Here is a 13,225-nt window from a genome sequence, read left to right on the forward strand (position 1 = left end):
CTTCAAAATTATATAACCTAAACTGAATGATAATATGAAACACTGAACAAGGGTCTGAGCAGTTCACTTGTTTTTACTTTTACTGTAACTCTCCAAAAACTCCAGATTCAATCCAAAAATATTGATAACATGAAAAATGAGACAAAACAAAATGACTGTAGGTCATTATGTGCAGTGGAGACGTTCATATTAAGTTCGTATATGCTTGCTTACCTCCGATTCCGCATAAAAAGCTGTTACATGAGATTTCTTCTCAACAGCATAACATGAGATCCCTTACCTGAGTTACGTAGGCTTTCCGGTGATTGGTCGACATGGTGTGACGTCCTTTTCCCGCCAGATCTCATGGCTACCCAGTCCCGCCAAAACCCTGAACAGAGCCATCTGTTGTTTAAATTATGAACTAAAACTTTGTGGGCGGCACAGGCCAGGTTTCTTATCTTAACCCCTTTGAGTGAAATAACGTGAAAGCGTTTTAATGTAGTCGGAGCTAAGGAGTCATAATGGGTTCTATTTAGGCGATAAACCAGTACTTATGGCACTTAGCTATGATTGGGAATAAATGTACTTTGTTAAGTATATGATATCAGGTAACAATAAGACATTAGGAAAGTGAGTTTGTCAAATAATAAAACATCTTTGTTATTTATGTTACATCAGTTCCCATTGCGGAAAATAAGACGATGATTAATTTTGTTTTGTTCTACTTATCACGTTATTGTTCACTTCATACTGGTTGTAAATTGTTTAGCATAAAATACGATGCTGTGAAAGGGGTAGGAATGCTGTGAGAGGGGTAGGGATGCTGTGAGAGGTGTAGGAATGCTTTGCGAGGTATAGGAATGCTGTGAGAAGGGTAGGACTGCTGTGAGAAGGTAGGGATACTGTGAGAAGGTAGGGATGCTGTGAGAAGGTAGGGATGCTGAGAGAAGGTAGTGATGCTGTGAGAAGGTAGGGATGCTGTGGGAGGGATAGGAATGCTGCGAGAGGGACAGGACTGCTGTGAGAGGAATAGGGATACTGTCAGAAGGGTTGGGATGGTGTGAGAGGGGTGGAGATGCTGTGAGAGTTGTAGGGGTGTTGTGAGAGGGGTAAAGATGCTGTGAGAAAGGTGGAGATGCTGCGACAGGGATGAGGAGACTGAGAGAGGAAAAAAGATGCTGTGATAGGAGTAGGGATGCTGTGAGAGGGGAAGGGATGCTATAACATTGTTAGGCAGGCTGTGAGAGGGGTTGGGGTGCTATGGTATGGGCTAGGATGCTGTGAGAGGGGTTGGGATGTTGTGAGAGGGGTAGGGATGTTGTGGGAAGCATAGGAGTGCTGTGACTGGGATGAGGATGCTGTAAGAAATGTAAGGATGCTGTGCGAGAGATAAGATGAGAAAGAGTATGAATGCTGGGACTAGGGTAGACATTGTTGGAGAGAGTTAGGGATACTCAGAGAGCGGTAGGGATGCTGGGAGAGGGTTGCAGAAGATATGAAAGAGGGCGGGATGCTGAGCCAGGGTTTAGGATGCTGGTAGATGGGTGATGTACAGTATGGTGTGAGAAGGGAATGGATGCAGGGAGTTGAGTTGGCATCTTAGGAGAGAAGTTGGGATGCTGGAAGAGGGACTGGGATTTCGTCAAGGGGACGGATACTGGAACCTTCACCTGATTCTACCCTGATCATCTGAATATCTCTAAAAACATTTTCATTTTGCTGTTATAATATTTATTGTCATACTGTTAAATCATATGTCTTAATTTAGGCCTTTATCATTTTTGGAAAAATTTCAGCCTTTTATGAAACCAAGACTGCCTCTTGTTGTTTCAAATAATTTTTTCAAATAGTTTTTAATAGCAAAGCCATTACCAGATTCCCGTGTTGAATGTGACTGGGGAAGTTTGGTGTTGTCGCCATATTAAAATGCCATTTAATTTACTATGTGTTGTGACAAAATATGGGGTCTCCAGACGATGAAAGCCCCACCAAAATGCTTCAACTGACATTATTCACTTTATAATTATGTTTGCATTAATTTACAAAGAACAGAGCTTCTTGCCGGAACAGCTGTATATAAAAATATAAACCTTCAATTATGTTTACAAAACAAGGATGAAAGGAATGACTAAGGATTATTATGGCAATATTAATCTGTATTAATATGAAAAGAAATAAAACAGCCCGAAAAAGATTGATAATCTATCGTTCACCTTGTCAGGAGAGCTCGTGCGCACAGGGAAGGAGCCTTACGATCTCTTTTTGAAAAGCCTCAACGAAAATGCTCGAACGCTATATGGCCTTGAGTGATCCCCCCCCCCCCCGGTAAACGACAAACTGACTCCTTAACCATTGGAATCTGTCTTTAATGAACGATTTTCGTGGGTGAAGAATGAGCCAAGTTTTACTGCCATATTTTTCGAACTGACTTCAAAATTGCCAAAAAACGAACTTCGACAACTACCTTGGCCGTCGGGGTAGGATGAACAAAGGGATGAAATTTTTGCATTTTCTTTTCTGGACGAGAGGCAGGGTGAAGCAGACACGTAGGTAGACAGGCAATGCACGTTAGCAGTCAGAGTGACAGGTAGGCAGACTTACATGATGGCAGGAAAGCAGTGTGGTAATCAGACAGTGTGACACGCAGGTTGACAGGCAGGGAGGTAGGCAGGCAGGCAGGCAGCAGGCAGTCAGGCCGGCCGGCAGGATGGCCGGAAGGGAGGCACACACTGACTCTGAGTGATGATATCTGACAAACCTTGTCATCTCTTCACCAGTCAGAAACTAGCAATTTTTCTCACATTTTTGTTTGGCTTCACGCGTGCCATCTGCAGGAAAAGTTTCTACTTCTCTGCCTGCCTGCGTCCTTTACTACCTGCCTGTCAGCCTACCTGCAAGCCTGTCGGATTCCTGCCTGTCCTTCAGTCTGCCTTCTTCCTAGCCTGCCTTCATGTCTGCATGCCAGCATGTCTACTTATCAGTCTGCTTGACTGTGTGATTGCTTCCTAGTCTGCCAGTCAGCCGGCCAGTCTGCCTTTCCACCTTCCTACCTGTCTACCTTCCAGCCTGTCTGCGTGTTAACATGTTTACCTGGCATTCTCCCTGCCTGCCGGATTGTTTGACAGCCTACCCACCAGCCGCCCAGTTTTCCTGCCTGTCAACTTGCCTGCTTGGCTGCCTTACCCGTCTGCCTGTCTCCTGCCTAGCTGTTAAACAGGCCGGAAGGTTGGTTGTTAAGCAGATAGCAGGAAGGAGGCAGATTGGCAATTGGGATGGTAGGCAGGCAAGCAGGTAGGCATGCTAGCCGGCTGGCAGGCTGGTGGGTAGTGAGGCAAGGATGCAGTGGGTAGGGAGGCAAGGAGTCACAGACTCTTCCTAAAGATGGCTTTTTGTGAGGCTAAAGTGAAGAAAAATGTGGAAAAAGTTGTTCGCTTCTGACTGGTGGAGAGATGACAAATACTGTCTGGCGTCATCATTCCAGTGACCGTCTGCTGCTGGCAACTCCAGAAAATGGATGAAAAAAGTGCTAAGCTCAATACAATATCGCCAGCATATTGGCTGTGCTTTTCGTAATTGCTTTAAAATGATTCTATGCCTCGGTAAGAAACGATATCAACCGGTTATATAGTACCCGGGAGGTGGCCACTCTTAGTCTATTGCCGTTACCCCTATGAAGGCAGCTTGTTCATCAAAGAAAACGATTTTTACACAAAGGTGAACCCATGATACATACTATATTTTCCTTGAAAACCTTTCAGGCTAAATCGTCACCGATTCCCAAGCAACTCATGCCCTCCTATGCAACCCCTCCCTCCCCTCGCCTTCCCTCTCCTCTCTCTACTCCGTCTCCATCAGGCTCTCACCCTCTATTTGTGAGTCCAGCTCCGTGTCAAAGTCGTGGATAAATGAATCCTCCAAGAGAAAGCCAAGGAGTACTTGAACTTAAGAAGTGCTGCTGAATGACCCGTTAACACTTTCATCTGGCATTATGACGACTACTGCAGGGTGGGACACCTGTACTGCAAGCACATCTTACCCTCACCTGCCGCTGACAAGTGGCCGTCGCTAGCATTCGCCTGGGGTATCGTACTCTGGTGAAAGTCTCTAGACAGCCAGCAGCCGCACCGCCTTGCAAGCTCTGTAACACTCTTATTTCGCCCATTTTCCCATCATACATCTACATGTTCAATTATCGACCACTATATATCCCATGTTTATTATCTGATAGCTGTATAAATGCTTCACTGTTCACAATAATGTGTAGCGAGTTACTTTCAAACATTTTCCCGATTTTCTTGGCATGGGACTCTATATAATCTGGACATTTGTTTAAATTCTCATTACCATTCACTTATCCTTCTCCCATGTGAACCAATTTGTCCGTGTATCTTCGATCTACGGTGATGACAATAGTGATTTAGAGTCAAAGAGTACTGCTTGAGGGGCACCCCAATATGCAGCACCAAAATGCCACAAACATCATTACTATCATCCCGATCTCTTTTCCTAGCATGACAGGGTCCAGAGAGCAAGGGGAAAAAAATTATATAGGGAGGACTACCAATCAAGTAGCACTCTCCCTCATCACCCACACAGCTGGAGATGGTTCAGAGCCAAATAGTAAAAGGCTATACGGTCACTTGTTTTAAAAGGGAAACAAGGAAAGCTTCCACAACACTATTTTATTAAACGAGAAATAATATGCACACAGTATAACCAATTGGCTGCACATTTACCTAAACTGATACATTCATTCTAGCCACAAAATTTATTACTAGCAAGTTATGGATCCAGTCACAAACTAGTCCATGTGTTAGCTAGTATAGAAGACACATTTTGTATAAAATAACAAGCTCTTTGTTTTTGTAATTTGCATGGCTAAAATTTGATGGGTTTTAGAACATTTTAGAAAACAAAAACATTCTAAATTCCCGAATACATAACAACCAGCACGCCAAAACACACGCCAAGAACCCAGTGACATAAAACGTTGTAGCAGTGCAAGTAAACACACCAACATTCAGGGAGAAGTCACTCTCAGTGTTGGTTGTGTTGCCTGAAATGTACAGTCACAGAAAAAATACAACGGTGCTCTACAATATGAAACACAGGACGATGATCTTTGAAACATACTACATTATACAGCCTTGAATAAAGGTCGCCGACAATCCTATACCTTTTACTTTTCCCATACCTGCCCCACCTATAGAGAGTACCCCCTCCTTAACATACTGTTTTGTTGTGTGCTTCATATTTCCGCCACATAAAAGTTCATGTAACATCTTTCTTTAATACAGTCAGCAGAGAAATACCGGCGAATTTTTACTCCTGGCTGTATGTCCCATTTCCATAACCCTATATTTTTTTCTCACTCATGATAATAACATAGTATGGCATAAATATGAATTACCAGACATACCGATCCCCTTCAGTAACTGCATATTATATTCTATCACTCATTAAAAAGTAATACAATTTAGCATCACTCTGAATTGTAAGCTGTTCATAATTACCTGACACCTTTGGAAACATATCTCTTAGATATAATCCCACCGAACGTAATGGTCCCAATACGTCTTTCATCAACCGTACATCTGATAAACACAAGTCCCATCACAATTCACCGATGTCCGTCAGTGGTTCTTGGCGTGTGCTTCAAACTCCTGGTATATACTGAGATAGTCCTTTGATTTGTGCAGTCAGTGTGGAAGCAAGCAACATTACTTAATCCTGACTGGTTTATTTTCTTTCAGTACATTAGCTACATTACCTACAAGATTCTCCTAATTAGATCAGAAGTATTAGGTGACATGCTTTAAGGTATATTAGTCCAGATAACATTGGTTTTTGAACATGGCTACAATCACCTTAAAACACATACCAGTACTGATTGGTTAGTTGCCCAACCGTAGAGAGAGAGAGAGAGAGAGAGAGAGAGAGAGAGAGAGAGAGAGAGAGAGAAGAAGAAGAAGAAGGAGATGAGCAGACTAAAGAGGAACAGCGGTGTTACAGGCTACGAGCACAGAGGTACGGTTACACTCAATAGTTCCTTTTGCACTTCCATGAAACTCTACTGAATCGCAACGAGACAAAAGTGGAGCCCATCATTCAGCATGATCTACTAGTGTGAGTCCAAAAATAAAAAGCAGGACAAGGGGTCTGCCACTGGGCTCTCCACGCAGCAAAATCCCTCGCATTTCCGATCTTAAGTCTCGTTTCTGAGGTTCGAAGCTTCACACTAGTTTCGTTTCAGTGCTTCGAAGCTTCACATCAGCCTCACGGGAACTACTGGCCTTTGCTGTATCGGAGATATTTATACACAACACTTCTGGTAAGGTTTTCTTCGTCTGGGCTGAATGTTCTTTAATGTGGCAGAATCTAAAAGCCACATCAGTAAAGTTTCAGCACAGTTATATTTTTATAGTTTTTATCCTCAAGCTAACCGAAGTCCGTAGCCTGGTTTGGTTATTTACACAGTACAAAAAATTTATTATGACACTGAGGTCTATAAAGTACACTGCCTCGCACACACCTCGCTTTTTTATTTTCTCTACAGTTTATGAGGAAGCAAGGAGCTACATCTCAGGTAACTAGAAAAAGAATGAAAGTGAGAGAAAGAGGCACCTGGTGATTTGCTATTTGCCTTTTTAATAATGTCTGCAGATTCCCTGACCCAGCCGCCGCAGTCAACCATCTCACCACAGGCCAAATGCACAAACCAACTCAAGATCAATACAGTTCTCGTAACCAAGACATATTTTGGCAGTAGGAGCAAAGAGACATGAAGTTCCTACACTGTTTTCCTTGTCTTTCCTGGAAAAACAAAGCTCATTTGAGGCAGTAAGTTTATGCTCTCCTTTCTTTGTCAGTACTGGTTAAGCAAAACTTACTGTCGAGAGGTATTTAGTATTTGCACTCTCCCTTCTTTATCCTTCCTGGAAAAAGCAAATCTTTCTTAACTTCTGTGCATCCAGGCCCAGTGGTATAGAGTCAGTGGGCGGCACACGGAAAAAAGTACAGTAGTGGTGGTAGCTGTTGCACACCTAAATGGTTCATATGACATGCTTCATATGACAGTAAATGTCGGTCTGATTGAGGCAGTATTTTACTTCTACTGTCTGATCACCACTGAAGTATAACTTCAAGTTGCTACCAAATACATGAGTTTGAGTAATTTGAAACGTATTTAATACTTATTATCTATAACACCATATTACAGTATTTACACAAATACAGATACTACAGTTCAATAAAAAAGATATATATTTATATATAATTCCAATAGAATTACAAAAACTCATATATTTTGCTATACAGCTATATTGAGGCTTAGGAAGTGAGAAGTACAGGCAGCCTATACTCCACCACTCCCCACTACACTATTGTATAGAAGTATGTCGCCGCCACCCCTGCGCTGACCTTCCATACTGAGGATATAAACTGACATGGAGGTAGTTAGGTCACAGATCCGTATTCAAGTGGCATTGGTGACCGTGTAGCACCTCTTCCTCATCGACTCGTTTCGCTTATTACCCCTTAGCATTCTCTTCCATGTTATTTATACCTTTATAATATTAAAACTTTTTGCATTTGTAACATAGGCATCAATACTGAGGTGGTATGTACAGAATAAGTCGCTAAGAAAGTGGCGTTACGAATTCTCCAAAGCCACTTAAAATACCGCCCCGAGACAGATGTTTACCTCCATGTTAGTTATTTCCTCCTGTTACGGAATGGCCACGGAGAGATGGCGACGATATTCCTCCACATATAATTTGCCTTAGTACTGTACACTGTTAACCACCCGCTGAACACTCAAAATCTTATAGATAATCAAGGCAGAAGTCAAATAAAAGACGTTGAAAAAGAAACAAAAATATGAAGGTATACTAAAGCTTATAGGGTTGAGATTCACAGACCTAACTTACAATGAATTCCCTGTCGTAACCTGGGCTTTGTTTACTGCAGGAAAAACTAGAGACATAGGAGGAGATTGCCTTTCCCTTTCTTTGTTCGTCCTTGTGAATCAAATCACGGTTACAACAGAGAATTGATCGTAAGTCTGTTAGTGAATTCGGCTGTAGGATTTTAGTCTATGTCTACGTGCGATAAAATACTCGTGACTTTTAAATAATAATAAATCTATAAGATGGATTAACAAAAGTCATAATAAGAATACTGTTGGACCTACATCAACGATTATTGCATGGATCCAAGTTGATCAATGTATATGATAATTCATTCCCATATAGTATTCTTCCAAGACTAATAATAATAATAAGAATAAATGTCAGCGCTAATATTGTGCAGTGGGTTGGAACTAGTGTGCATTTTTCTTTACATTATTTCATACCAGCCTATCAGTCTATAGGTATTTTTTGAAACAATGAAGTTCCCTCCATGAAGTATTTTTTTCTCTATGTACACAACACACACCCACATGTTGGCAGCTGAACTTACACTTTTGCTCACAAAGAAAGGCAACCGCACTGGCTCAAGTCTGGCCATTACAGAAAAACACAGGTTCATGTTTTCGCTGGCCTTTGGAGCTTTCGTTGTACCTCTACCTTGACGATTCATTGAACTTGTTGCACCTTAATATCCTCCTGACGCAAACTATGTCGACATTTAAAGACATATCACATACAAGAAAATATTACGGCGAAAAATCCAAATGAAACCGCCAAGGAGGAAACGCTACGAAATCTCTAGAGGCAACGACCACACAACTCACAGATTATGTGTTTAAAGCAAAATTCTCACAGGTTTAGACTATTAAGAGTTCCTTTATGAAAAAAATTAGTTTCTGGCTGGACTACACAGGCTACAACAATCTATTCTGGCTTTAGTTTGGCCATTACAAAATTATGTTATTTTCAAAAGCACAAATTCTCACAGGTTCAAAAAGAGTAAGAGGTCCGCTATGAACACAAAAATTAGTCTCTTTGCTAGGTTACAGATACTACAAAAATTCTGTTCTGGCTTTGGTCGGGCCATTACAAAATCATAAGGTAATTTTTGTTAAGTAAAATTCTCACAGGTTAATGAAAAATAATGAGTTTCACAAATAACAAATCCAGTTTCTTGCTATGCTACAGATACTACAAAAACTCTTCTCCTGTTTCAAGGCAAAGGGCCTATCTCGTCAGAACGTCATGAAAATATAATCATGAAACGTAAACTGCATTTCCAACATAAACTGCAGCTCTATCATGCCTTCTCGAATAATAAAAATCAAAGTAGTGACGCGGCGCTGTTAAAAAGTATTATCATAAAAGTTAAAACAATAGGGCAGTGAACAGTGCTGGACCTGAGAGCAGCCCAGTGACGTGAGAGTGAGGGCTGGATCTTGGTGGCAATGGAGGCTTCGTAAAATCTCTTCCTTAGCGATTTATTCTATTTAATACACCTTAACATTTTCAGGTATGTTATTTATATCGCTTTAATCTCGATCTAGTTCACACACACACACACACACACACACACACACACACACACACACACACACACACACACACACACACACACACACACACACACTGGATACTAGGTGCAATGTATAGAATAAGTTGTCATGGAAAAGATATTACGATATTACCAAAGCCACTTAGACGCCTTACGACACGCCACGACCACTTCAACAAAACGTGCACCATGGGAGGACTTGACCAACGCTGACCAGGACACTTTGAACGTACTTGGCAGGCTCCGTAACACCTCTTGCTTAGCGATTAATTGTGCGTATTTGACATAAACAATCGCTTGTACGTTGATCATGTGTGTGTGTGTGTGTGTGTGTGTGTGTGTGTGTGTGTGTGTGTGTGTGTGTGTGTGTGTGTGTGTGTGTGTGTGTGTGTGTGTGTGTGTGTGTGTGTGTGTGTGTGATTATATATCAATCTCTACTGCATAAAAACCGCACACGAAATTATTGAAACGAAATATGCATAGATAAACTGGTAAGGTCGAGGTGTTCGGGAGCTTCCAGTTCAACGACAATACGTCTCCTAAGTTCATACTGACGTCGGCTTAGATGGCCTCCAAACACCCATTTCCTAACCAGCATATTTCTGTATTGTACACGTTAGTATCAGAATGTCGGTACGGAAAAAAAAAAAATGCTGAAAAGGGAATACCGAGGTGTAATAATCAAGATAAATCGCTGGGGAAAAGGTGTTAGGGAGCCTCCTCACCCAGCGAGACCACGGGCCCTGGCGACGCTATAGTAAACCGAAATGGGACAACTTCAGCCATCGTGGTGCTTCCGTCGCCCGCCATGCCGATGTACACAACCTCAAATTGTCCAATCTCCGCTCATAGCAGGGGTCTCGATTTTAAGCTAAGATTTTCTCATTTCGTGTAGTTTTACAACATTTAGCACGGAAATAGGACCAGGATGATTGAAAATTAATATTCCTTACGTAGTCAAAAGTGAAATGGGTCATAATAACGAAAAGCTACAGTAAAATCTTACAGGGAAACTTATGAGTTATTACAATTTCTGTTAGTTAGAAGAAAACAAGGATGCTCCATAAAACAGTATTTCGGTCTTTTTAGCTATACACAGATTATTATAATATTCTCCCTAGATTAAGGGGTACAGAATATGGATCTTGATCCAAGTTAAGACTCAGAGCCTGGTGAGACCAGACTGAGGCCGAGGTCGTTTGATTTACAAATAGCTTACGAGATTTTTACCACCCCCCCCCAAAAAAAAAAAAAAAAAAAAAGCCACACGGCATGTCAGCAACGTCATAGCTACATTCTTAGAGTTCCAAAAATTGTACGTCAATTTTTCAAGATATGTGTGAGAATGTCAGTGATTCCGGCCTCTGTTAACCCTCGTCATGAAGTGGTAAAACTGGGAAGTACCAAAGCGACTCTGGTCAGGTCAGAAGTCAGAACCTCCTCTTTCAACTTAATGCTGAAGTAACTATTCTCCTATGTATGGGTGAATCACTGAGAGTTATTCTGCACAGCGTTATACATCGCGTTGTTATCCCTCGTCACAAATGAGCCGGGATGATTTTATTAGTGCCAAGTGGGATACATTGCTTATAATGAGTAGTAAGCAAATATTAACACTCGGGGGGTAATATAAATCAGCACAGAGTCAGACGAAAGGAGAAGACTAACAATAATCATAAACAATAGCCAAAAATAATAAAATCAACGATATTAAATGTTACCGGAAATAATTAGAACAAATACTTGGCAAGGTAATAATATACAATGAAATATATAAATGAGAAGACAAACGCCATGCCACATCTCGCAGAAAACTGATGATTTAACATGATAAATAATATAATATAAATGCCGTAGTGGCTAGGTAAAATTTTATTGTAAAATTTCACTTATGTATAAAGTGACATTTGTTTATAATTGATATTACTTAAAAACTGCTACCCAAAATGAGAACATATAATAATAATAATAATAATAATAATAATAATAATAATACTGGAACTGCGTAATAAATCATAAAGCAAAAATCTATAAAAAATGAACACATGATGGCATAAAACAAAAATAACAAAAGATCATTCCGTTTTTCCACACGATCACCCTCATGAATGACCGAATGAGAGAAAAGTGAGAAAATCAGAGAAAATAAGATAGGCTGCGGGTGTATACTGGTTGTAGTAAGCAGTAAGAAAATATATATCACTCGTTCCAGTCACTCTTCTTCTTCACGCTATTTACACACGCAGGGGAAGCGACTTGTATACAGGGAAATTAAACACTATGCATTTATCTCACGTATACGCAGGCATTCAGCAAGGTGAGGAGTTGGTTGGTTATTTTATCATCTGTCTGAAACAATTTTTGACTTAAGGATAAAGGCAGAGGAACTTAAGAGTCGACGGGGATTATGCCGAAATTACTAGAACGGAGGCGCTGACTTGATCTGGCGGAAAAGTATGGTGGATAAACTAAAAAGCCTCGACGGGAAATGTCTACAAGAACAACGAGAACGGCAGCAGTGAAATAAATCAAAGAAAGGATGACCAGAGAAATTAACAAGAATCTAGGGGGCACTGCTAATAAAAAAGTAAAATAATTTTGAAAACATGAAAGGGTGAGTACTGAAACATACCATAACTGCAGCAGAAAAATCAGTAATCGATATTCTAAACAAATTAAAAAGGTGCAAGTCTGACCAGTCACAAATAAGTGAACAGAATCAATGCTACAAAGAACGCACCCTCGCATAGACTGGAGTGGATAACAGAAAAATGGCAAAGAATTGAGGGGAAAATACTAATAGAAGAGACCAGCATTGAAATAATCTGACTGGTAAATGACTACAGTGGCTACAAAGAATCAAAGGGGATGTGCTAAAGCAAAACAGATGCGACCGTTCATCCAATTTCTAATACAGGCAGTGGGAAAATCATTGGCAACTCTATTTTTAAAAACTATTAGCAAGTCAGTTTTACAAAGCTTAAACTCTAGGGAAATTTACATGAAACTATGGGAATCATTTTCATTTTTCATACCTGTATTTAAATTACCTGTGAAAATGTGGAAGCCTGAGGAGTGAAATGAAATGAAAAACAGAGCCGAATTATTTGTACACATCCGCATCATTCACTACACAGCAATAACAACAGGGGATTGACGTTACAGACCTTGTCAGTCAATTACATCGCAGTCATCAACTTCCATTTTCATTGTATACTTATTTATTTAGTTAATTATTTCACCCTCTGTCAGTGCTTTATAATACAAAGTCTGTGTAGCGGCAAGAGTAAGAGAGAGGAGCCACTAGAGGGCGGGAATAAGGCAGGGACACAGCTTTCCTTTATTTTGCACGTACTGCTTCTCATACTTGTCGCTTATTTTAACTTTACAAACAATTTATCAGAATATTTTGGCACGTCTACGAAGGGATTGATTTCTTTTGATGATTTGGCATGTTTTCTGCATCTGTCTGCACGTAAACAATATCAAAGCCGGCGCTACAATGGCTTCCCCGGGGCGATGTTTGTGCCCAGGCGGTGTTTGGGAGGCGTGGGAGGGCCGTATTCTAGGTGGCATAGGAGGCTTCGTACCACCTCTTCCTTGACGATTTATTATGGCATACAACGCATCAGCATTCTTTTTTGTTATTTATGTCATTTTAACATTGACACACTTTGCATCAATAGCATAAAAGATGACATTTTTACGTGTAATGTGCTGAGTAAATCGCTAAAGTGAACGTGTTATGAAATCTCCAAAGCCACTTGGAATACGACTC

General features: G+C 40.7%; 1 protein-coding gene across 1 annotated transcript in view; it reads left to right on the forward strand.

The window, feature by feature from the left end:
• Nucleotides 1–6,767, forward strand: part of LOC145405271 (insulin-like growth factor 1 receptor) — a 136,789-nt gene extending 130,022 nt beyond the window's left edge. The window contains exon 27 of the mRNA XM_080276686.1: nucleotides 6,646–6,767. Coding sequence (XP_080132812.1) covers nucleotides 6,646–6,767 — 122 coding nt within the window. The remainder of the gene's footprint in view (nucleotides 1–6,645) is intronic.
• The last annotated feature ends 6,458 nt before the right edge of the window (nucleotides 6,768–13,225 follow it).

Source organism: Coenobita brevimanus, chromosome 66 (genome assembly GCF_032717465.1).
Source record: "Coenobita brevimanus isolate Jiangsu-jjx chromosome 66, ASM3271746v2, whole genome shotgun sequence".
NCBI classification, from domain to species: domain Eukaryota; kingdom Metazoa; phylum Arthropoda; class Malacostraca; order Decapoda; family Coenobitidae; genus Coenobita; species Coenobita brevimanus.